Source organism: Pelophylax lessonae (assembly GCF_965119305.1).
Source record: "Pelophylax lessonae genome assembly, chromosome: 12".
In the NCBI taxonomy this organism is placed as follows: Eukaryota; Metazoa; Chordata; class Amphibia; order Anura; family Ranidae; genus Pelophylax; species Pelophylax lessonae.
The window spans coordinates 170006684-170032373 of NC_138779.1; the positions used below are offsets into that span (position 1 = coordinate 170006684).

The window sequence follows — 25690 nt, forward strand, 5'->3', positions numbered from 1 at the left end:
CCCCCCCCCCCCTCTTTTATTTTATTTTTTTCTGTCTTGCTCTTCCCCTCTTCCTACTCATAGATACATAGAAAACTTTCTGAACTAAACTCAAGCTGGTGTACTTCACATTGAGCACTTGCCCTACCATCATTTCTCACAATGTTCGGGGTTTGACTATACCCCCAAAAATGGCACAATTGTTACGTACCCTTGGGAGGGCGAAGGCAGCCTTCGTCTTCCTTCAGGAGACACATTTTAGATCACAAACGATACCTAAATTGACAGACAAATATTTTCATGCGGCCTTCCATGCTACCAATCCAACAGCTAAGACTAAGGGGGTATATATCCTAATCGGGAAAAACTCTGGCTTTGAACTAGACCAGCAACTGGCGGACCCAGAGGGCTGATTTCTCTTCCTTTAGGAAAAAAATTGGAAACCTACCTATACCTTTAGCTAATGTATATTTTCCCAATACTGCACATATCTCCTTCTGTCGCAAAATAATGAACTATCTTGGTTCGCCACTGGATGTATAGTCCTGGGAGGGGATTTCATTGTTCCCCTCCAGGATACGTCAAATTGCAAATCAGACGTTACCTTCCGCATACTTAAAAGAATTAAACTGATGATGAATTCTCTGACCTTGGTCGATTCTTGGCATATAGCCAACCCACTGGGCAGGAATTTTACCTGTTTTTCCGCAGTCCATAATAAATACTCCCATCCCAGATAGATTATATTTTTATATCTCAGAGGGACCTGACAATTATGAGAGACGCATGCATAGGAATACAGGCACTTTCAGACCATGCACCCACTTCGGTTACACCAAAACTAGGTGATATACCTCCCAAATCTTGCACTCGGCATCTTAACCCTACCCTACTGGCAGACACTTCAATCAGGACACGTATTTCAGACACAATAAGTGCTTACTTTCACGAAAACACCTCTGATGACATTTCCTCACTCTCTATTTGGAAGGCACACAAATGTGTGGTAAGGGGGGAATTGATTCGTGTAGCTTCACATCGTAAAAAGAACAATGACAGGGAACTACGGTCTTTGGTGGAAAAAATTCACAAACTAGAAACACAACACAAACGATCGGTGCAGTAAAGTCGGCCTCCGATCTTTTAGCAGCAGGGAGCTGCACTTCAAATTAGACCTAAATGTTAAACATATTCTGTTTCTTAAATGTGTTTTTTTTTTTTTTTTACGAACACAGCAACAAAAACGGTAAATATCTAGCCAGGGCTTTGAGAGACGTGAGATCCTCCACACATATCTCCCAGATTTAATCCCAAGATAATAAATTGGCTCTCAGAACGGAACATGTAGCCTCAGAATTCCATCGCTTCTATACAAAACTTTAAAATACCGTATTCCTCCATCTCATAAGCCTTCTTCCCTAGAAGGCACTAGACCCCCAAATAATCCAACAATACCTAGAACAAAGTGGGCTCCCTAACTTATCTGTACCTGATGCTGAAGAACTTGACAAGCTAAATGACATCATGGAGCTTACCAAAGCAATCAAATTAATGAAACATGGCAAAGCCCCGGTCCAGATGGCTTTTCTGCTGGATATAAAATTGCTAGCAAAGATCATAGCAACAAGATTATGTAGGTTTCTACCCAAACTTATTGGTCCGGAACAGGAGGGCCTCATGCCAGGTCGGGAGACGGGGGATAATGTTATAAAAGCATTGGACTTCATCCACAAACTTAAGGGATGCACCGAAGAAGGCCTTCTCCTGTCCACTGACGTGGGGAAGTCAGTGGACAGGAAAAGGCCTTCTCCTGTCCACTGACGTAGGGAAGTCAGTGGACAGAGTAGCCTGTGATTTTATGCTCTTAGTATGTAGATATGTGGGCTTAAAATCAAATATGCTTACATGGATCTCATCAATTTACCAATCTCCTATGGCCAGATTGAAGATTAATGGCACACTGTCTGATACGGTACAAATCCATAACGGTACCAGACAAGGATGTCCACTTTCACCTATATTGTTTATCCTTACCCTGGAACCATTTATTTGAACTGTAAATAAAAATACCTCAATTGAACTGGCAGCATATGCAGACGACCTCCTTTTCATACTAACACAACCCCACATTTCGATCCCAAATCATATAGAGGAATTAGACATTTTCGAATACCTCTCTAACTTTAAAATCAATTACTATAAATCAGAGGCACTTAATTTATCACTAAATCCTGAAAACCTACAGAAGACCCAGTCGAATTGCCAGTTTAAATAGGTTTAATCGCAACTCAAATATCTGTGAATCATGTTGAATTCCAATTTGGCAGACTTATATGCACAGAATTTTCGACCCCTCCTACAATAATTGAATCGAGATCTCAAAAATTAAAATTTGAAACCTCTCTCGCGGTTTGGTAGGGCTGCGGCAGTGAAGATGACAGTGCTACTCGGAGTACTGTACCTTTTCCACAGTTTACCAATTATTTTGCCTAAACTATTATTTTCCTCTATTCTATTCTATTATTCGAGAGTTCATATGGTCAGGAAAAAAAAGACCGATTACCATACAAGTTTTAACTCGACCAAAAGTGGCGGGGGGTATAAATTTATAGAATTTCCTACGTTATTATAATGCTTCTCATTTGGTAAGAATCATTGACTGGAACTATCATGGAGATCACAAAGATTGGGTAGACATGGAAAGCTTACAAACCAAGACACCACTCAGGTTCCTACACTGGGTCCCAATGAGATTATACCCAGCCAATATTAAATCACACCCGACTATCAGGCCAACTCTTACAATATTCCAAAAAGTGGCCAAGAATTATAACTTCGCTTCCTCTCCGGGCCCATTAACACCCTTAGCTCATATATTGGATTGGGCTCACGACCAGAAGATGGCGACCACTCCTCAAGGTAACAGCTTTACGCCCCTGACTATACACCACTACATGAGAATGGGGAAACGTAAACCCTTTAACCAATTGAAATCGTAACTATCCACCAGACACCTTACATTTTGGCAATATTACCAACTACACAGTTATGTCCACAGCCGTGCCAAATTGACACACTTCACTAGACAATTGACACATTTCGAAACACTGTGCATTAAAGGAAAACCCATAGACAAACCAATGTCTAGGTTGTATGAATGGTTGCAAATAAATGAAACAGAATTTCCCACCAATAATAGGAAAGAGTGGGAATTAGCTTTCCAAACGACTTTCACAGACGACCAGTGGATGAACGCATGTATTCTATGCCACAATTATTCCATTATTTCCGATAATCAAGAAACGGCATATAAATTACTGACAAATTGGCCAAGCATGTCTCCGGACCTAAACTCTTATGTGCATCTGTGGGGCATCCTCAAAGGGGAGGTGGAGGAGCACAAGGTCTCTAACCTTCACCAGCTTTGTGATGTCGTCATGGAGGAGTGGAAAAGGATTCCAGTGGGAACCTGTGAAACTCTGGAGAACTCAATGTCCAAGAGGGTTAAGGCAGTGCTGGAAAATAATGGTGGCCACACAAAATATTGACACTTTTGGCCCAGTTTGGGCATTTCCACTTAGGGGTGTACTCACATTTTTTCCCAGCGGTTTAGACATTAATGGCTGTGTGTTGAGTTATTTTGAGGGGACAGTAAATGTACACTGTAATACAAGCTGTACGCTCACTACTTTACATTGTAGCAAAGTGTCATTTCTTTAGTGTTGTCACATGAAAAGATATAATAAAATATTTACAAAAATGTGAGGGGCATACTCACGTTTGTGAGATACTATAGAAACATCTCATAAACAGTCGTGCTCGCAGAAGTCCTTACCAGAATTACTTCACATCTGCGCTCTCATATGTGTTATGTGCTCCGCCAGAAGGTGTCCTATGAGCAGGGCAATAAAAGTGGTAGATTCCTGGCACATACAGTACAAGCTTCTAAAACCTCTCTCACAATCCATAAAATACGCGACCGTCATGGCACACTTTACTCGACCAATGAGGACATAGCGATGCACTTTGAACAATACTACTCTAAGCTTTATAAATTAAGCTCTGACTGCCCAAACCCAACCCCATCAGCAGCTAGACTGGAAGCGATTAGAGATTTCCTGACTCAATACAGCCCTAAGGCGATTTTTCTTCAAAAAGCCGAAGAGATGGAAAGCCCCTTTTCTGAGGTTGAATTGCAGACCATCATAAAACAGATGAAACTGGGTAAAAGACCCAGCCCCGATGGGCTTACACTCCAGTATTACAGATGCTTCTTGGAGGTCTTGTCTCCTAGGTTACTGTCAACTTTTATCGCCCTTTCTGACCTCACTGTATCAATAGGCTGCATTTTAGGGGCCCATATAACTGTCAAGGAGGAAAATGATGCTACGCAAGTTTCAAATTACAGACTCATATCCCTGCTAAATGTGGATATCAAATTATATGCAAAGATACTAGCTAAAAGACTGCTACTCCTCTTGTCTAACCTCATTTCTTTAGATCAGATGGGCTTCATATCAGGTAGAACGGCCAGAGACAACACTATTCGAGCCTTGAATCTTCACCACTGGTTGACCTCATCTAAGACCTCCTATCGCTAGACGCAGAGAATGCGTTTGACAGAATGGCCTTGGACTACATGCAGGAGGTTTTGAAGGTGATCGGACTTCGTTCTCGCATGGTGGCTCATATTTTAGCACCGTACTCCACTCCCTTTGCGAATGTATGAGTAAACAGCCACCTGTCGAACACCTTCACCATTAGTAATGGGACCCGACAGGGATGTCCCCCTATCCCCTTTGATTTTTTTCCTGACATTGAAACCTTTTCTCAACAGACTAAGATTAAACACCTCCGAATAGGAGATAGGGAATTTAAAGTTGTTGCATTTGCGGATGACATCCTTCTTTCACTAACATCGTTGCATTACATTGCCGAATCTATTGAGAGACGTAGACCACTTTGGCACCTTGTCAAACCTTAAAATTAATTACACAAAATCGCAGGCTTTGAATATCTCCCTTTCATCACAAGAAGTAGAGAGTTCACAGAGATCCTTTCCGTTCCTATGGAAAAAAGATGCAATAACTTATCTAGGGACTCAGATTACAGCCAAACTATCAGACCTATACAGACATAATTTTCAAATTGCATTAAACAAAGCCCAAACAGACCTGAAAAACTGGGCAGGCTAAAACGTTTTGTGGTTCGGTCGATCAGCTCTGATCAAAATGATGATTCTTCCGCACTTATTGTATTTAATGCAGACGATCCCGATCCACTTACCAGCATCCTTCTTTGCAACCTACAAGAAGGCCTGCTCAGTGTTTATACGGAAAAACTCCCCACCTCCCCACCAAGTATCAAATACACCCGATTAATACGTGCAAAGACAAAAGGAGGACTTGGACTACCCGACCTTTGAAAATATTATTAAGCCTGTCATGTCATGAAATCAGGAAAATCTGGGTATCTCTAGAAAACTCATTTACATTGATTTCCAATTCAAACTTTTTCCTTGATATTGCCTCAACATTGGCCACAAGAAATCCTAACACATCCACTCATTCATCCCTTTCTGATGGCTTTTAGACAGGTGACAAAATCTACGACTTTTTCCTCTACCCCGGGGCTTTTAACTCCGTTAAAAGAAAATTCTGGCTTCCCTCTCGGCAATACAAGCTCGTTTCTGGGAAGTGAGTGGCCTCACAAAGATGTACTTTCACAACACTTCTTTTTAAAAGACACTTCCTGCTCATATGAGAACTTAACATCTATGTCTCTCACTAACTCCTTTCCGTTCTGGACGTACAGACCAATACGACCCTTTTTATCCACTCAGGCCTCAACGCCATCATGGACTAGACACCTTACGCAGTTTGAGTCTCTATGCACGTGCAATTTGCTGCAAAGATACTTAATATCCTCAATATATGCTTTGCTCTTGGAAAAATCTAACACTACTCTGGACTCTACACGTATAGCGTGGGAAAATGAAAAAGGAATTTCAGGTCTCCCTTTCAGATGAGGAATGGGATACTATTCACAATTACACACACAATTGCTCACTCAATTTGGCTATTCAGGAAAACTCCTACAAAGTTGAAACCCGTTGGTATAGAACCCCATCTCGCCTTCATAAATTCTCCTCATCTATACCAAGTATATGCTGGAAATGCGGGAAAGCAGAAGGTACTATGCTCCACATTTGGTGGGACTGCAAATCCCTCCAGCCTTTTTGGAAAGAAGTACACAACATTATTACACCCGTTACTACATTCACGCTAGACCATTGATGGCCAGCCTTGGCACACCAGATGTTTGGAACTACATTTCCCATGATGCTCATGCGCTCTGCAGTGTAGTTAAGCATCATGGGACATGTAGTTCCAAAACATCTGGGGTGCCAAGGTTCACCATCACTGTTCTAGACTATACTCCAGTGCAATATCTCTTATACCACACGACTTTATCTAAAAAAGATTACTACAAATGCTTGGATATGCATATGGTGAATGCAGCAAGACTTTGTTTTCCAGTACATTGGTGATCTATATGTATTCTGACTGTTGGAGAATGGTTTGCTAGACTTTCCAAAATAGAGGAGATGGAGGAGCTTATCTACATTTCCCAAGAACAAATACAAAAATTTGCAAACACGTTGGACCCACTTCAAAACTACTGAGCGTTTCCAAGCCTATGACTCTTAGATCAACGAGTGCCACATGAGTAGTGAATCGAGAATTAGGTAGCCCGAGTCGAGCCGACAAACAAGGAAAAGGGGAGCAGGTATAGTCCTATTTACGGATCCACTTTTCATACCCCTCTCCCATCAGGTTCCATTTCCTTTTCACCCCCCTTTTTTTTTTTTTTTTTCTTTTTCCCTCTCCTCTTTTCTTTTCTTATTCTCTCTCTTCTTGCTTTTTTTCTGATTTCTTTTTATCAGACCACTTAATAAGGATTATAATTGGTATAATCCCGTGAGCAACTATGTATGGGTAGTGTATAGATGCTGCAGGCACTAATCACTCCCCTCTAGGTAGGTGCTAGTGTGCTAATAATATGTTGAAGTGCTGCGCATACAAGTATTGAATGGTGAGAAAAATATCTACTATGTGTGATATGTAAATTATATTGTGAACCTGAATAAAAAATAAAAATGTAAATTTATTTATATAAAATGGAAGTGTGTTGTACTAAATATAGTTAGTGTGCCATGAACTGTAAAATTTGCAAATGAAACCAAGTGTATAATCGTTTAATTATATCATTATACAGTAAATAAATATTTCAAACATAAATCCGTGTTGAAATAACAAAAAATATTGAAAAGAAAGTTCAAAGATGTGTGTTAAGTCTACAACTGTGATGAATCTCAATCACCAGTGTTCAATTGACACTCTGCTAGATGGTCCATAAATTGCAGTGTTTTGAAGCAGAGAAAATGGGTGTTCTTTCCTTTTAAAATTCCTCATCTAGGGATGTATCAGTGCACTTAGATTAATTCAATATTATCCTGGAATGCCACGTGGACTGCTGGGTGGTTGTCTTCCAGAAAAGTGTATTCCCAATTAGCCAGTCTTATGCTCCTGCATCCATGTAGGGGACAAAATGAAAAAATCCATAGTGAAAATAACGTAGATAAAAAACAGTATATTTTATTAAAAAAGCTAAAATCACTCACATGGTTCTTGTGCTTCAGAGCACCAGTCTACATAAACAATTTCCAAATATCGTGAACATTCAGTTCAAATGTGCCGCCGTTGCTCCATGTATCAGTTGTTATCTCGCTGATAACAGAGGAGTTTAACCTTAAGCTGCGTAAGGGGTTCTTCACTATAAGGGCGGTGAGAATGTGGAACTCTCTTCCACAATTGGTGGTAGCTGCGGAAAGTATGGCTACATTTAAAAGACTATTGGACGTGCATCTCACAGATCACAACATTCAGGGTTATGGGAGGTGATTACGTCACTGAAACACACACACCTGTACAGGGTGAACTGGATGGCCTGTTGTCTTTATTCAACCTCAACTACTATGTAAATACATAAGGGGTCCATATAGTGAACTTGGTGTTCAGTTATTCACTTTAAGGTCATCACAGTGGACGCTTTACATCTAGAGGAAAAGAGATTTTATCTCCAAATGCGGAAGCTAATACAGATTTTTCAAAGCTGGGAAAATGTGGAATAGACTCCCCCAAGAGGTAGTTCTGGCAAGCTTAGTAGATTGCTTGAAAAAAGGCCTGGATTCTTTCTTAAATGTACATAATATTACTGGGTACTAACATGTATAGGTAAAGTTGATCCAGGCTATTTTTTTTTTTATTGGTTAAACTAGATGGACTTTTTTCAAAATTACTAACTACTTGTATATAACTATGTAACTACTGTATGTAACCAGTGACGTTGCCTGGCCAATTGATTTGCAGGCCAGGAATCCCCAGCCATGTTAATAATGCCTGGCAAAAGTGACATGAAGAAAAAGCTTATACTTGTAATTTACTTTTCAAAGTACTGACGGGTTACTTGTGGCAATTAAACTACCCAGACCCCTCAGAACAAAGAGAAACAAAAATAACTAGTAGGATTTTTTAGTGCTGGAATTTCCAGAACAGAGCATCTAAAAAAGTAAAGCGGTATTAAACTCAAAGCCAAAAAATGTAATATATTGCAGCTTACCAGACAGTATATCTAGTGGCTGCATTCATTTTCTTTTTGGAGGCTCTTTCACTGTTTTCACCTGGTGATCTGGCCAGTAACACACCTGCTGTATTAGAGTGCCTCCACTCTAGATGATTGAGTACAGGGAACACATTTGGACAGCAGAATTGTCAGTCTGGGGGGTAGGTGTTAGATGTACTACCAGATTTAGGTAAACTAACAAATTGAAGCCAAACTCCAGCTAAAATTTTATAAGCAGCTACAGCAAAAGTGTTTTTGAGGGAATGTTTTACAAATAAAATTTAAATATGATCATTGTAAGCACCCCTGTCAGTTTCAAATGGTTTACCTCATCCCTGTAACTGAAACAACCTGCAAGAGAGCTTGTTCTATTGAAAAATAAAAGACTTTCTGGCTGGATTCCCAGGTGAAAATAAAGAAAGCCTAAAAAAGAAAACGAATACAGCCATCAATTTAATAATTCTTAAACTGCAATATAGTAAATGTTTGCTTTTGGGTTTAATAATGCTTTAATTATACATTTGATAGCTTGTTGTCAATGAGCCTTTTTACTCATGTTCATAAAATTATTTTTGAAAGGTAGGACTGCACAGTTAACAGTTTTTTTTTTAATTCTATGCTCTAATTTGGGTAGACATAGAAAATATATACTTCCAATAAATGTCATTTTTTATTACCTCATGTAGTACTGTTGTTTCACAAAGGTTATGATTATTGTTTGGGCTCACATATGATTTGGCACAGCCATGTGCAGTCTAATTCCACTCAAATTGCTGATTGAAAGGGCTGTAGAGTTCTTCCTGAAGGGGCGTTAAAGTATAATTAAACCTGAAAACAGCTGGTAAACTATAATATATTACATTTTGGGATTTAGATACGCTTTAACAAGTGCATCTGACTACTGTTGTTATCTCACACCAAGATTATTTCAAAATATCTGTACAGTGAGACTGATTTTTCTGTTTTAAACATAGAAAGTACTTTTAGTGTATTTAGCCACCTCACCCCTTCATTCTCCAAATTATGGCTTACACAGGTTTGAGGACAGATAGATGTCTTATCTATCTTAGTGTGGCATCTGCCTATCCAGGACTAACTTTAAAGCCCCGTACACACGATAAGAAATTCGGAAGGGAAATTTCGTCCGACGACCAATCTCCCGATTTTCGGATTGTTAGTATGGTGCTTTCGACAGCCGACTCCCACTTTTCGGCTGACAAAATCCTGATGTGCAGGCATTAAAATTTTTGTCCTCCATCAACACACGTCCGATTTTTGTCTCATTAGTACAGATTTCGACGAGGAAAAATCTTATGAGCAAGACTAGGCATGCTCAGAGATGAAAGAACACATACAAATCAATCCAACACATGACATCACTTCTGAAGTAGAATTCTGTCGTGCGGGAAAATTCGTGTGCAGTCTAGAGCACATTCCAACCAATAAACACGCACTCTGAACAAAAGACGGACGACCGGTCGGCGGAAATTTGTAGCGTGTGTACGGGGCTTAAAGCCGTCCAAGTTCTTCTGTCATTCAATCTGTGGAAGGAATTTATGGATATGTAGGTCTGTAGAAGGTTTAATCACAAACACCAAGATGGAGTTGTTACACATTGTCTTCCATGTTCATTGCCTTGTGCTGTATTTCAGCTGGAACCCCCTCTGAAGAGACATCCCCGGCTGATCCTATGGGCCTGTCTAAACTAGCTGGACCTGTGGACAAAGACCGCAGGAACAAGAAAAAGTAAGTTTCATAATTTTTCCACCTGGCAGCACCACGGTTGTCAGTTCAAATCTTAACCAGGACACTACCTGGAGCTTGCATGTTCTCCCTGTGTCTTTATATATATATATATATAGCACTGCGTAAATTGTTGGCACTGTATAAATACCTGTAATAACTAACAAATGTCTCTTTTGACTGCAAATCTACACCTTAAAAAAAAAAAAAAAAAACGTTACATAATTTAATTGGCATAATAAATTGTTACACCCAGGGCGGTTTTCAACATAATCTGGGACCTAAAACAAAATAACTGGGGCATATAGCCCAGGTATACTATGCTGTAGGAAAACACTATGATGATCCTGTAGCCAGACCAGTGATGAAGCTGGGTGGATGTGAGGGCTGAAAAGTGGGGTAAACAGTTAAAAAGTTCAACATATGGAAGGAAGAGGCAGCTCCCCTATATAGGTCCTAAATAAACCTAGTGTGTGAAAACAGAAAAAAGCAAGGGGCACCTCTATCTGAGTGTGGAGTATTGGAAACAGCTATTTGGTAATGATGAATAAATATGGCACGCACATTTGATGGAGGAAATATTGGCTTGTCATCTGTGGAAGTCTTAACATCTCTAGCTCTGGTGTTGTGCAGAAATAGACCGGGAAGCTGCTGGGTGGTGAGAAGGAAGTACTGGAGAATGGAGAGGCCAGGGACGTGGTGTGCATTAGCGTCTGGTGTATTTTGCTTGCTTGACACTTTTCTAAAATGCAGAGTTCAGCCAGGAAGCGGCAGGGCAAAAACAGACAGGAGCACTATGGCTGGGAAAGCTAAAAAAAATAAAACTTTTCTCCAGTCGTCTGTCCAGGACAGCATAGGAGAGATAGGCTCCACCTTCGGAGGTAGAAAACATAAAGCATCAGGTGTATAAAGGGGCGGTCACCATCCCACTTCCCCAGTCTTTTGTGTTTCCTCCACCGGAGGAGGAGCAGGTGGGAACTCGGCTGGTACCTTGTATTGGCAGGGGACCCCCGGTAAGGCCAACGGACTGGGTCTGGCACCTTCTTTCCTTACAGCCTGGAGAAGGCTATTCGTCTGCTCTCCGGCTCGTTCGTTTTCAGAAGCGGTGAGGAGTCATCTCTCTGCAGGAAGCCGGGCAGGGGGCACATGCGATGGCCTCGAGTCCCGTTTTTTGTCATGCAAGGAGGAAGGCGGGGCTTCCGGAGCATCACTTCCGGTTCCGGGTCTCGCAGCTGCGAGGATGCTGTAACTATGTGCAAAAACCAGAGAAGGGCATAGATCGACCTACAAAGTTGGCAGAGCTACACCCTAAGTGGGGGGGAATTTAAATATGCCTCCAAGAATATCTGTATATGCGTATGTTTATCAACATCACAGACACAAAATGTATAGTAAAAAATTGACAACAACATTGACAACAAAGTTTTTTGAAAAAACAGATAATGTAGAATGAATTTTGTATCTAATTAATTGTAATAAAGGTGACTTGCCAATATTATACTGTTCATGTATCTAATTAATGTATTATGTATCTCTAGATATCTAAAATTGATCTATTTTCTAATGATATACATCCCTCTGCTGGATCCTGAGGAAGTGCCTATTGCGAAACGCGTAGTTCCAGCAACGTTTATATATTTGTAAATTTTGCATAATTCGCTTACTCTGCTGATCGTTGTAGATGTAGTGATGTACAATTCTTTTATATTGTATATATAAATAAAAAATTGTTGTCAATTTTTTACTATACATTTTGTGTCTGTGATGTTGATAAACATACACATATACAGATATTCTTGGAGGCACATTTAAATCCCCCCCCCCCTTAGGGTGTAGCTCTGCCAACTTTGTAGGTCGATCCATGCCCTTCTCTGGTTTTTGCACATTTTTCATATATGGGGGAAGGTGCCATCATATCCTCTGTTTTGATAGGCCCATACTTCCCCTTCTATAAATGTTTCCCTTGATGCTGTAACTATGGTGGTTTATTTAAAACGCCAACTGCCCGACAGCTGACAACCCTACTCCTGCACAGGCACAACAGAGCTATGATCCAGGAGAATGAAGGATCCGTATAACCAGCAGCTCTGAGCAGGAGTGGTGCCGGCCTGGCTCAGGTAGGAACCACAGGGGTGGCTAACCTATGGAGTTGGGTGTGAGGGAGAGGGGGGTAAAGAACCATCAACAGTGGTTGATATTTTTAGTCTTTGGCCCTCTTTCCCTCGGGCTGGATCCAGGCTAGACAGCCCCCTGGATCCAGCACCATTGTATTCCCTGGTGATGGTGCACCTTTTTTTCTTTAAGGTGTCTGATGTTTTTTGCCTCTTGTCTCCTTTTCTTTCCTCTCTCTTTGTTTCAGGCTCAGCTTAAAGAACCCGGGGGGGGGGGGGGAAGAGATGTCCAGCCTGTGCTTCAAAATTCAAGGAAGACTGGACTAAGCCATTCTGTAAACCTTGTATAGACAAGCTGGTTTACAAAGAGTCAACTGGGGCATGTAAAGACTTAATTGTTGGAGTCAAAAAAGAGATGAAGGCAATTAAGTCTATGTTGTCAAATAGTGAGACCCCCAAACAACCAGTGGATGTTCTCCCTGTTTCAGCCCCAGAGGTGGGTAGGGAAACGGAGGAGGAGGAGCAGGATTCCCTGGAAGAACTATGTGAAGTTGGTGGGCAACTACATGGCAGATGAGGTTTAATGTTGAAAAATGTAAAGTAATGCATTTGGGCGTCAGAAACATGAAAGCAAGCTACTCACTAGGGGGGGAACCTCTGGGTGAATCTAAGATGGAAAAGGACCTGGGGGGACTAGTGGACAACGGGCTTGGCAGTGGCATGCAATGCCAAGCCGCTGCAAGCAAAGCCAACAAAATACTGGCATGTATAAAAAAGGGGATTCACTCCAGAAATAAAGAGATTATTCTCCCACTCTACAAGACTTTGGTCCGGCCACATCTGGAGTATTCCGTCCAGTTCTGGGCATCGGTCCTCAGAAAGGATGTGCTGGGGAAGGGCAACAAAAATAATTAGGGGAATGGAGGACATCAGCTATGAGGAAAGACTACCGGCATTGAACCTTTTCTCTCTGGAGAAGAGACGCTTGAGGGGGGGATATGATATCAATGTACAAATACTGTACTGGTGATGACCCTAGCATAAGGAACAAACTTTTCAAAGAAAGGGAATACAATAAAACACGTCGCCACTCACTAAAACTAGAGGAAAAACGGTTTAACCTTAAAATACGTAAGGGGCTCTTTACTGTCAGAGCAGTGAGGATGTGGAATTCTCTTCCACAAGCAGTAGTACCAGCAGGGAGCATCGATAGTTTCAAAAAACGATTAGATGGGCACCTTAAAGACCACAACATAAAGGGGTATACAATGTACGGTTAACAGCACATACATAGGTTAAACTGGATGGACTGGTGTCTTTTTTCAAGCTCACAAACTATGTAACTAAATTAAGTTGCTTCTTCCAGAGATATCCTTGAGTCTGGGACAAGATCACCTAGATACAAGCTTTCACTGGAGAAGGTGGAAGTCCTGCTAGGAGTAATTTATGAAACCTTGGACATTAAAGAAGAAGAGGTTTCTCGGGTCTCTCTGGTCCTAGCATTTTTTCCTTTTTAAATTATTTTCTGTTCCTGTGAGAACTACAATTAACTGCTGGACTGGGCGACGGGCTTGATATTCTAGATCCTTAAGGTCTCCCCAGTTTGGCCAGCAAGCGCACGTAGGCCTCAGCTCCGCGCTAGGTCGGCCGCGACATAGCCCCACTGGAAGGGGCTGGCCTGCAAGTTAAATGCATCGCGAGGGCACATACGACATTGTCCTGGCCTAAATTGCAGCGTGCCTCTTGGCCCACAGCACCCCCATTGCGATGGTGCCCACCCGATTCCATGGTGTGGTAAGTAGTGTCCCCCCACTCCCCAGTGGTCTTTTGGGGTGGATGTGGGCCCCTCCCTGGGATGATCAGACCCCTGGGTTCCCCTCCCTTCCCCCCCAAGCCCCTCTAAATGGTCACTGTGGGTCCGAGTGTGGTTGTGAAATGGCTTTGCCACATGCGCCTATGGGGGGTTGGCTGTAGTTGCTGCTGACCAGGCTGAGCTGACCGGGTTTTTCTTGGGGCTCAACGGGGGTTTGAGCAGAGTTACCTGCCATCCTGGGGGTTGGTGACTAGGGCAGGAATATCCTTGGGGCTCCCTGCGGCGGTTGTTGGGCTGGGGGAGTGGATATTTTACCATCCGAGGGTATGCGCTTCACGCAGCTGGATCCAGCCTAAAATATAGGGCCTACTCCACGGAACCCATGTGAGGCGGCCCCTGTGAGGATGGCTGAAGCCACTACCTCCTGTGTGGGCATCTGCCTTCCCCACCACTGCCCTGGATAGTTGGGTCCCCTGGGGTACGCGTCCTGGCAGCAGGGCGCCCTCAAAATTTAGGCCGCGGCCTACTAGGCCATGTGGCCGAGTTGGGCTCTGCCATGGGGGGTGGCTTCTGTGGGTCTAGCTGAAGCCCCCAACTCCCTCCTTGGGCATCTGCCAGACTGAGGATCCATGTTTGTGGCCTGCTGGGCCATATGGTCAGCTTTTCACCTCCATTGAACCGGGTGGAGCCATGGGGGCGCTTTGTTTTTAGTGACAGTCTTGCCGCCATTATTGTGTGAGCGGGGATACAATACATGTGTGTCCCTGTCACGGCGGGCGGCCCACCTATAAGAGGGGCTATGTTCTATTATGTCCCCTATGGTGGGCTCTTAAGGCGACCCCCTTGTCTTTTGCAGGGTCTCATAGGTGATCCATTTGTGGACCCTTGACTGGCGTTCCCTTGTGGGATCCCAGTCGGCGGCCTCCCCTGATTGTTATGTTTTGGAGTGAGCTTAGTATGTAGTGATCCTACTGGGTCTGCGTCCACGCACTTCAAGTGCTCTGTTGGTGAGGATGATTCCTCTTCTACTGTAGCCGCACATGAAGCAGCACTGGTGGATGCCCTAAATTGTATTGGGTTGGGCAACTTTAAAAATGTAGGGTGTAGCTGCTGCCATCGGAGGCGCCGGTCCCCTTTGGTACCCGCAGCTCCCCAAAAGCGGCAAAGGTATTCCCTTTTCCGCCTATTTTGACCTAAACTCCCTTTTAAGAGTCCCTGTTAAAAAAGTGGACAGTCCCACCTGTGGTGGATTCTCAGGTTACAGGCTGAGGAGGAGTCTCAGGCTTTTAAAGACCCCTTTCGACAGGAGAGCCGAGACTTTGGTCCGCCACATGTTTACTGTGGCCAGTTCGGTCCTTAGGCTAGTGTTCACCATAGCTTTGGTGTCCCAGACTTTAACGGAGTGGGCAAAGCTTTTGCGCCAGGATCTTGAGGGGGAACAGCTTCCCCCTGCCCTTGAGGAGCTGGCGAGTTGGTCCAGGGGTAGCAGTTTGTCTGTGATGCCTCTCTGGATGCGGCTCCCTTAGTTTCTAGGCTGTCTGTGACAGCGGTGGTCCCTCGGCACATGATATGAATGATATCATTAAGGGTCTTACAGAGTGGAAGAGTACTCCACAGGCTGCCAGGGGCAAGGAGTCTCGTCGCAGACGTGGGCCTTTTTTTCTTGGCTCATATGCGGTCTTTTCGTCTCTCAGGATCTCAAGAGAAAGGATCTAAGTCTTTCAGGACCTCCTCCAGAGGTTCCAAGAGGACCTGGTCTGGTAAGCCGAAAGCGGGTTACATAGTTTGTGAGGTTGAAAAAATACATCAGTCCATCCAGTTCAACCTATGATGTGTGTGTGTGTGTTAGTACATTGTATACCCCTGTATGTTGTGGTCTTTAAGCTGCCCATCTAATAGTTTTTTGAAACTATTGATGCTCCCTGCTGATACGACTGCTTGTGGAATTGAATTTCACATCCTTACTGCTCTGACAGTGAAGAACCTTACCTATTTTAAGGTTGAACCTTTTTTCCTCTAGTTTTAGTGAGTGGCCACATGTCTTATTGTATTCCCTTTCTCTAAAAAGTTTGTTCCTTATGCTAGGGTCCTCACCAGTACAGTATTTGTACATTGATATCATATCCCCCCCGTTCAAGCGTCTCTTCTCCAGAGAGAATAAGTTCAATGCTTGTAGTCTTTCCTCATAGCTGATGCCCTCCATTCCCCTAATTATTTTGTTGCCCTTCTCTGGACTCTCTCCAGTTCCAGCACATCCTTCCTGAGGACCGGTGCCCAGAACTGGACAGCATACTCCAGCTATGGCCGGACCTTTTTTATACATGCCAGTATTCTGTTGGCTTTGCTTGCAGCGGCTTGGCATTGCATGCCACTGCCAAGTCTGTTGTCCACTAGGACCCCCAGGTCCTTTTCCATATTAGATTCACCCAGAGGTTTCTCCCCTAGTGAGTAGCTTGCTTTCGTGTTTCTGATGCCCAAGTGCGTTACTTTACATTTTTCAACATTAAACCTCATCTGCCATGTAGTTGCCCACCCCATTATTTTGTTCAGGTCCGCGGGTTCTTCCAGACCTGCAGACAAGCCCTCTTCTGCCTGAAATGGGGGGACCTGTTCGCTTCTCTCCAGACCCATAGACCTCCCTGATTCAAGACAGGGGGGTCCACGAGCTGATTCGGTCCTGCTATAAGAGTTTCTATCTTATCCTCCAGTGAGGTCCTTTCCTTCCAACCTGTGTTTGTCCCCAGACCACCTGCGGGGTCTCTTCAGGGGTGCAAGACTTTCTACTACAAGAAGTATTGGCATTGTAGCGGCAGCGGGGGATTGTGGTACTGGGTACCTCGATGCTCTTCTTCTGTGAACAGAGTCTCCGACTGCTCTAAAGGACAACCTGGAAATTACTGTACGGACTGCAGGAGTTTGGTTGGAAATTGAACTTTAAGAAATCTGCTCTGGTTCTGTCTACCAAGTTGGACTATCTAGGTCTGACTCTGGACTCGGCTTCAGCCAGGGTGTTTCTTCTAGGGGAAAAAAAAACTCCAAAAGCTACAGGATGCGATTTGGCTCCTGTTGCCCAGCAATCGGTCATCTTTCAGGACTTGCATGTGGGTGCTGTGCCTAAAGGTGTCTACCTTTTGAGGCGGTTCCATTTGCACAGTTCCACTCGAGACCTCTGCAAAGAGAGATTCTTGCCAAGTGGGACAAGCATCCACAGTCTCTAGACAATCTGATCCTGTTGACCCAGGATACAAGAGGGTCCCTGATATGGTGGCTTTGCTCTCTGGCACTTCGACGGGCAAATCCTTCCTTCCCCTGTATTGGACGGGTGGGGATGCGTATTGGGCACAGATGTGCTCAAGGGGTCTGGACTCTGATCAATATACTGGAACTTCAGGCGATAAGATTTGCCTGGCTCATTGGACAAATCACCTTTAGGAGGGCCCCAGTAAGGATACAATGGGACAATGCCATGGCGGTGGCATATGTCAATCACCAAGGGGGAACAAGAAGTGTACTAGCAGCTTGGGAGGTAGCCGGAATTCTAAGGTTCAGCTGTGTCTCCAGTGGGGAACTTCCGAGGTGGACCTGTTGGCCTCTCGTCTCAACAGGAAGGTACATAGAACTGAGGCAAGGTCTCAGGATCCTCTGGCCAATGCCACAGACACACTGGTGGCTCCTTGGGGCCAGTATCATCTGACATATGCATTTCCTCTGCTAAAACTTCTGCCAAGTCTTCTGCCAAGGATCAGGGCAGAAGGGATCCGGTCATCTGAGTCGCTCCAGACTGGCCTCACCGGTCTTGGTACGCCGATCTGGTATGGCCAGTCACCGATGCCCCTTGGAGACTTCCTCTCAGAGAAGATCTATTGGCCCATCCTGCTTTACAGTCGCTGGCTTTAACGGCTTGGCTGTTGAAAGCCAGATGCTGAAGGATAGGGGGTTGTCTGAATCAGTGATTCCCATGCTGTTAAAGGCTAGAAAATCTACCTCCAGGAAGATTCACCATCGTGCCTGAAAGACGTACATTGCATGGTGTGAGTCTCTTGGGGGTCATCCCCGTTCCCTTTCGGTGGCTCGGGTTTAGGCATTCCTCCAACCAAGGTATGGAGCAGCACCTGGCCTTTGGTACCGTCAAGGGCCAGGTTTTCAGCCTTTGTGGTCTTCTTTTATCGTCCTTTGGCTACGCATTCTTTGGTTTGCACCTTTATTCAGGGGGTTCGCCACTTGGCTCCCCCAGTACGGTCTCCGCTGCCTCCGTGGGATCTTAATTTGGTGCTGTCGTTTCTCCAGTAACCGCCTTTCAAAAATATTTGCTGCTTATATTGTCCCAGAAGGTAGCCTTCTTGGTGGCTATTACTTCTGCATGCAGGGTGTCGGAGCTGGCGGCTCTTGTCTTGTCGTTCATCTTACCTGGTGGCTCACAGAGATAAAGTGGTGCTTTGCCCTTTTCAGTGTTTACTTCTTAAGGTTGTTTCTTGTTTCTATTTGAATGAAAACATCGTTTGTAGTGTGATGATCCTCACGCTACCACAATAGGGTATCTGTGTATATCTCTAAGGTGCTGCAAGTACTGGGCTGTTACCTAAACAGTGTTTATGATCAGTAAAAGAAAATGGGTGTACTGCGCTCTTAGAAAATATCAGAATTATATTTCCACAGATAGGTATATCCTCCATGTAAGAATGATTTCTAACCAAATTGTTTGTTTTGGCACTGACTTATCTTCTATTGTGTCCGAATTGCATATGTTGCAAATCAGAGCATATGTGGCTATTTAACCACTTGCCGACTGCCTAACGCCGATCTACGTCGGCAGTCAGCCCCTCACAGGCAAAGTGACGTAGGGCTACGTCACTAGCTTGTGAGGGTCTAGGGAGCGAGCGCGCGCCCCCGGAGGTGCGCTCCCGCGTGGTCACGGACCCCCCCCCGCGCGTGTGACCGGCGGACCCGATGTCCGCCGGTCACTCGGCGATCGGCGGGGGAGAGGGAGAATGTCAGGCAGCTTGTGTAAACAAGCCACCTGTCATTCTCCTTGCTGTTAGGATACTGATCACTCGGATCTAGTATGTAGATCCGTTGATCAGTGTCCATACAGCTCAAGCCCCAGCCAATCACAGTAGAAAGCACGCCCCTAGGGATACACACAGCCCCTCCCTCCCAAATAAAGTTAACCCCTTCACTACCAGTGTATTTTTACAGTAACAGTGCATATATATAGCACTGATTACTGTAGAAATGTCACTGGTAACCCCAAAAGTGTCAAAAATGTCAGTCAAGGGTCCGATCTGTCCGCCCCAATGTCGCAGTACCGCAAAAAAAATCGCAGATCGCCGCCATTACACGTTAAAAAAAAAAACAACAAAAATGACAGAAATCTTTCCCTTTGTTAGTAAACGCGATAACTTTTGCGCAAACCAATCAAAATACGCTTTTTGCGATTTTTTTTACCAAACATAGGTAGCATAAAACAAATTGGCCGAAAAAGTAAAAAAAATTTGATTTTTAAATTTTTTTTTGGGGGAATTTCATATAAAAAAATGTGAAAAATATTGCTATTTTTGCAAAATTGACGCTCTTTTTTTAATTATAGCGCGTGATCAAAAAATCGCACAGGTGATCAAATACCACCAAAAGAAAGCTCTGTTTGTGGGAAAAAAAGGACGCCAAATTCGTTTAGGTACAGCGTCGCACGACCGCGCAATTGTCCGTTAAAGTCACGCAGTGCCGAATCGCAAAATACCCCCTGGTCGGAATGGGGGTAAAATCTTCCGGGGCTTAAGTGGTTAATGTGCATAAGTGTGAACATATACCTTAAATAAATATAGTATACATTAGTTGATATACTCAAAATTAAGAATCACATACGTCAAATATTAAATCCAAAAGTAAGAATCGCGTACGTAAAATATCAAATTAAATAGCGCTTAATACAAAGTGCATTTGTGCAATCAGGCTATATATGTGCAAACCTTCAGGTGTTTAAATAGCAAATAAATATTATTTGCAAATAAGCAATAAAGTGCTCTGAATTATTTAAAGTGCCAAAAATAATATTATAGTAAATCATATTGTCTTATACAAATGTGTCACATATTCATTCCTTGTGAAAAAAAAGTCCATAAATAGTGATATTCTGTGCGATAAATTCAGTTCTTTAACCACTTACCTACAGTGCACTTTCACCCCCTTCCTGCCCAGACCGATTTTCAGCTTTCAGCGCTCTCACACTTTGACTGAGAATTACTCAGTCATGCAACACTGTACCCATTCAAAAATTGTGTCCTTTTTTTCACATAAATAGAGCTTTCTTTTGATGGTATTTAATCACTACTGGGTTTTTTATTTTTTGTGCTATAAATAAAAAAAGACTGAAAATATTGTGAAAAAACGCATTTTTCTTTGTTTCTGTCATAAAATTTTGCAAATTAGTAATTTTTCTTCACAAATTTTGGCCAAAATTTATACTGCTACTTATCTTTGGTAAAAATAACCCAAGTAAGTGTATATTATTTGGTCTTTGTGAAAGTTATAGAGTCCACAAGCTATGGTGGGAATCATTGAAAATTGATCACACTTGATCACACCTGATGTACTGAAGGCCTATCTCATTTCTTGAGACACTAAAAAGTCAGGAAAGTACAAATACCCCCCAAATGACCCCTTTTTGGAAAGTAGACATTCCAAGGTATTTAATAAGGGGCATGGTGAGTTTTTTGAAGTTGTAATTTTTTCCCACAATGCTTTGCAAAATGAAGATTTTTTTTTTTTTTTTTACAAATTGCCGTATTAACAGGTTATTTCTCTCACACAGCACATGTATACTTGCAACTACACCCCAAAACACATTCTACTACTCCTTCTGAGTATGGCGATACCACATGTGTGAGACTTTTTCACAGCCTGGCCACATACAGAGGCCTAACATCCAACCAGCACCGTCCGGCATTCTAGGAGCACAAATTACACATATAATTTCCTGACAACCTATCGTACTTTTGAAGGCCCTGGAGCACCAGGACAATGGAAACCCCCATAAAATGACCCCATTTTGGAAAGCAAACAGCCCAACGTATAATTTTTGAGGCATAATGAGTCTTTTGAATATGTCATTTTTTTCCACAAGTTTTTGGAAAATGTGGAAAGAAAATGAAAACACATTTTTTTTTACACAAAGCTGTCCATTTATGCAATATTTCTAACACATAGCATGTACATAGCAAAAATTGCACCCCAAAAAAAATTCTGCTATTCCTCCTGAGTATGGCGATACCACATGTGTAACACTTTTTCACAGCCTGGCCACATACATAGACCTAACATCCAAGTAGCGCTTTACACAAAGTTGTCCATTTATCCACTTTAAGACTGGGCCTATTTTTGACACTTGGTGTTTACAAGCTAAAATCATTTTTTTTGCTAGAAAACTACTTGGAACCCCCAAACATTATATATTTTTTTTAGCAGAGACCCTAGAGAATAAAATGGAGATCGTTGCAATATTTTTTATCACACCATATTTGCGCAGCAGTCTTCCAAATGCGATTTTTTTGAAAAAAAAATCAGTTTTTTGATCTAAAAAATAAGAAAACAGTAAATTTAGAAAAAAATTTTTCCATAATGTGAAAGATAATGTTACGCATCCCCACCCGTCCTGTATTGGATGGGTGGGGATGCGTATTGGGCACAGATGTGCTCAAGGGGTCTGGACTCTGATCAATATACTGGAACTTCAGGCGATAAGATTTGCCTGGCTCATTGGACAAATCACCTTTAGGAGGGCCCCAGTAAGGATACAACGGGACAATGCCATGGCGGTGGCATATGTCAATCACCAAGGGGGAACAAGAAGTGTACTAGCAGCTTGGGAGGTAGCCGGAATTCTAAGGTTCAGCTGTGTCTCCAGTGGGGAACTTCCGAGGTGGACCTGTTGGCCTCTCGTCTCAACAGGAAGGTACATAGAACTGAGGCAAGGTCTCAGGATCCTCTGGCCAATGCCACAGACACACTGGTGGCTCCTTGGGGCCAGTATCATCTGACATATGCATTTCCTCTGCTAAAACTTCTGCCAAGTCTTCTGCCAAGGATCAGGGCAGAAGGGATCCGGTCATCTGAGTCGCTCCAGACTGGCCTCACCGGTCTTGGTACGCCGATCTGGTATGGCCAGTCACCGATGCCCCTTGGAGACTTCCTCTCAGAGAAGATCTATTGGCCCATCCTGCTTTACAGTCGCTGGCTTTAACAGCTTGGCTGTTGAAAGCCAGATGCTGAAGGATAGGGGGTTGTCTGAATCAGTGATTCCCATGCTGTTAAAGGCTAGAAAATCTACCTCCAGGAAGATTCACCATCGTGCCTGAAAGACGTACATTGCATGGTGTGAATCTCTTGGGGGTCATCCCCGTTCCCTTTCGGTGGCTCGGGTTTAGGCATTCCTCCAACCAAGGTATGGAGCAGCACCTGGCCTTTGGTACCGTCAAGGGCCAGGTTTTCAGCCTTTGTGGTCTTCTTTTATCGTCCTTTGGCTACGCATTCTTTGGTTTGCACCTTTATTCAGGGGGTTCGCCACTTGGCTCCCCCAGTACGGTCTCCGCTGCCTCCGTGGGATCTTAATTTGGTGCTGTCGTTTCTCCAGTAACCGCCTTTCAAAAATATTTGCTGCTTATATTGTCCCAGAAGGTAGCCTTCTTGGTGGCTATTACTTCTGCATGCAGGGTGTCGGAATTGGCGGCTCTTGTCTTGTCGTTCATCTTACCTGGTGGCTCACAGAGATAAAGTGGTGCTTCGCCCTTTTCAGTGTTTACTTCTTAAGGTTGTTTCTTGTTTCTATTTGAATGTAAACATCGTTTGTAGTGTGATGATCCTCACGCTACCACAATAGGGTATCTGTGTATATCTCTAAGGTGCTGCAAGTACTGGGCTGTTACCTAAACAGTGTTTATGATCAGTAAAAGAAAATGGGTGTACTGCGCTCTTAGAAAATATCAGAATTATATTTCCACAGATAGGTATATCCTCCATGTAAGAATGATTTCTAACCAAATTGTTTGTTTTGGCACTGACTTATCTTCTATTGTGTCCGAATTGCATATGTTGCAAATCAGAGCATATGTGGCTATTTAACCACTTGCCGACTGCCTAACGCCGATCTACGTCGGCAGTCAGCCCCTCACAGGCAAAGTGACGTAGGGCTACGTCACTAGCTTGTGAGGGTCTAGGGAGCGAGCGCGCGCCCCCGGAGGCGCGCTCCCGCGTGGTCACGGACCCCCCCGCGCGTGTGACCGGCGGACCCAATGTCCGCCGGTCACTCGGCGATCGGCGGGGGAGAGGGAGAATGTCAGGCAGCTTGTGTAAACAAGCCACCTGTCATTCTCCTTGCTGTTAGGATACTGATCACTCGGATCTAGTATGTAGATCCATTGATCAGTGTCCATACAGCTCAAGCCCCAGCCAATCACAGTAGAAAGCACGCCCCTAGGGATACACACAGCCCCTCCCTCCCAAATAAAGTTAACCCCTTCACTACCAGTGTATTTTTACAGTAACAGTGCATATATATAGCACTGATTACTGTAGAAATGTCACTGGTAACCCCAAAAGTGTCAAAAATGTCAGTCAAGGGTCCGATCTGTCCGCCCCAATGTCGCAGTACCGCAAAAAAAATCGCAGATCGCCGCCATTACACGTTAAAAAAAAAAACAACAAAAATGACAGAAATCTTTCCCTTTGTTAGTAAACACGATAACTTTTGCGCAAACCAATCAAAATACGCTTTTTGCGATTTTTTTTACCAAACATAGGTAGCATAAAACAAATTGGCCGAAAAAGTAAAAAAATTTTGATTTTTAAATTTTTTTTTTGGGGAATTTCATATAAAAAAATGTGAAAAATATTGCTATTTTTGCAAAATTGACGCTCTTTTTTTAATTATAGCGCGTGATCAAAAAATCGCACAGGTGATCAAAAACCACCAAAAGAAAGCTCTGTTTGTGGGAAAAAAAGGACGCCAAATTCGTTTAGGTACAGCGTCGCACGACCGCGCAATTGTCCGTTAAAGTCACGCAGTGCCGAATCGCAAAATACCCCCTGGTCGGAATGGGGGTAAAATCTTCCGGGGCTTAAGTGGTTAATGTGCATAAGTGTGAACATATACCTTAAATAAATATAGTATACATTAGTTGATATACTCAAAATTAAGAATCACATACGTCAAATATTAAATCCAAAAGTAAGAATCGCGTACGTAAAATATCAAATTAAATAGCGCTTAATACAAAGTGCATTTGTGCAATCAGGCTATATATGTGCAAACCTTCAGGTGTTTAAATAGCAAATAAATATTATTTGCAAATAAGCAATAAAGTGCTCTGAATTATTTAAAGTGCCAAAAATAATATTATAGTAAATCATATTGTCTTATACAAATGTGTCACATATTCATTCCTTGTGAAAAAAAAGTCCATAAATAGTGATATTCTGTGCGATAAATTCAGTTCTTTAACCACTTACCTACAGTGCACTTTCACCCCCTTCCTGCCCAGACCGATTTTCAGCTTTCAGCGCTCTCACACTTTGACTGAGAATTACTCAGTCATGCAACACTGTACCCATTCAAAAATTGTGTCCTTTTTTTCACCTAAATAGAGCTTTCTTTTGATGGTATTTAATCACTACTGGGTTTTTTATTTTTTGTGCTATAAATAAAAAAAGACTGAAAATATTGTGAAAAAACGCATTTTTCTTTGTTTCTGTCATAAAATTTTGCAAATTAGTAATTTTTCTTCACAAATTTTGGCCAAAATTTATACTGCTACTTATCTTTGGTAAAAATAACCCAAGTAAGTGTATATTATTTGGTCTTTGTGAAAGTTATAGAGTCCACAAGCTATGGTGGGAATCATTGAAAATTGATCACACTTGATCACACCTGATGTACTGAAGGCCTATCTCATTTCTTGAGACACTAAAAAGTCAGGAAAGTACAAATACCCCCCAAATGACCCCTTTTTGGAAAGTAGACATTCCAAGGTATTTAATAAGGGGCATGGTGAGTTTTTTGAAGTTGTAATTTTTTCCCACAATGCTTTGCAAAATGAAGATTTTTTTTTTTTTTTTTTACAAATTGCCGTATTAACAGAATATTTCTCTCACACAGCACATGTATGCTTGCAACTACACCCCAAAACACATTCTACTACTCCTTCTGAGTATGGCGATACCACATGTGTGAGACTTTTTCACAGCCTGGCCACATACAGAGGCCTAACATCCAACCAGCACCGTCCGGCATTCTAGGAGCACAAATTACACATATAATTTCCTGACAACCTATCGTACTTTTGAAGGCCCTGGAGCACCAGGACAATGG

General features: G+C 42.9%; 1 protein-coding gene across 4 annotated transcripts in view; it reads left to right on the forward strand.

Annotated features, from left to right (window-relative positions):
• PPFIA3 (PTPRF interacting protein alpha 3) overlaps positions 1-25690 on the forward strand; it is a 417083-nt gene that overhangs the window by 306717 nt on the left and 84676 nt on the right. For all 4 annotated transcript variants that reach the window (XM_082273791.1, XM_082273792.1, XM_082273794.1 and 1 more), the window contains exon 18: positions 10317-10410. In XM_082273791.1, the coding sequence (XP_082129917.1) occupies positions 10317-10410 (94 nt within the window). The remainder of the gene's footprint in view (positions 1-10316; positions 10411-25690) is intronic.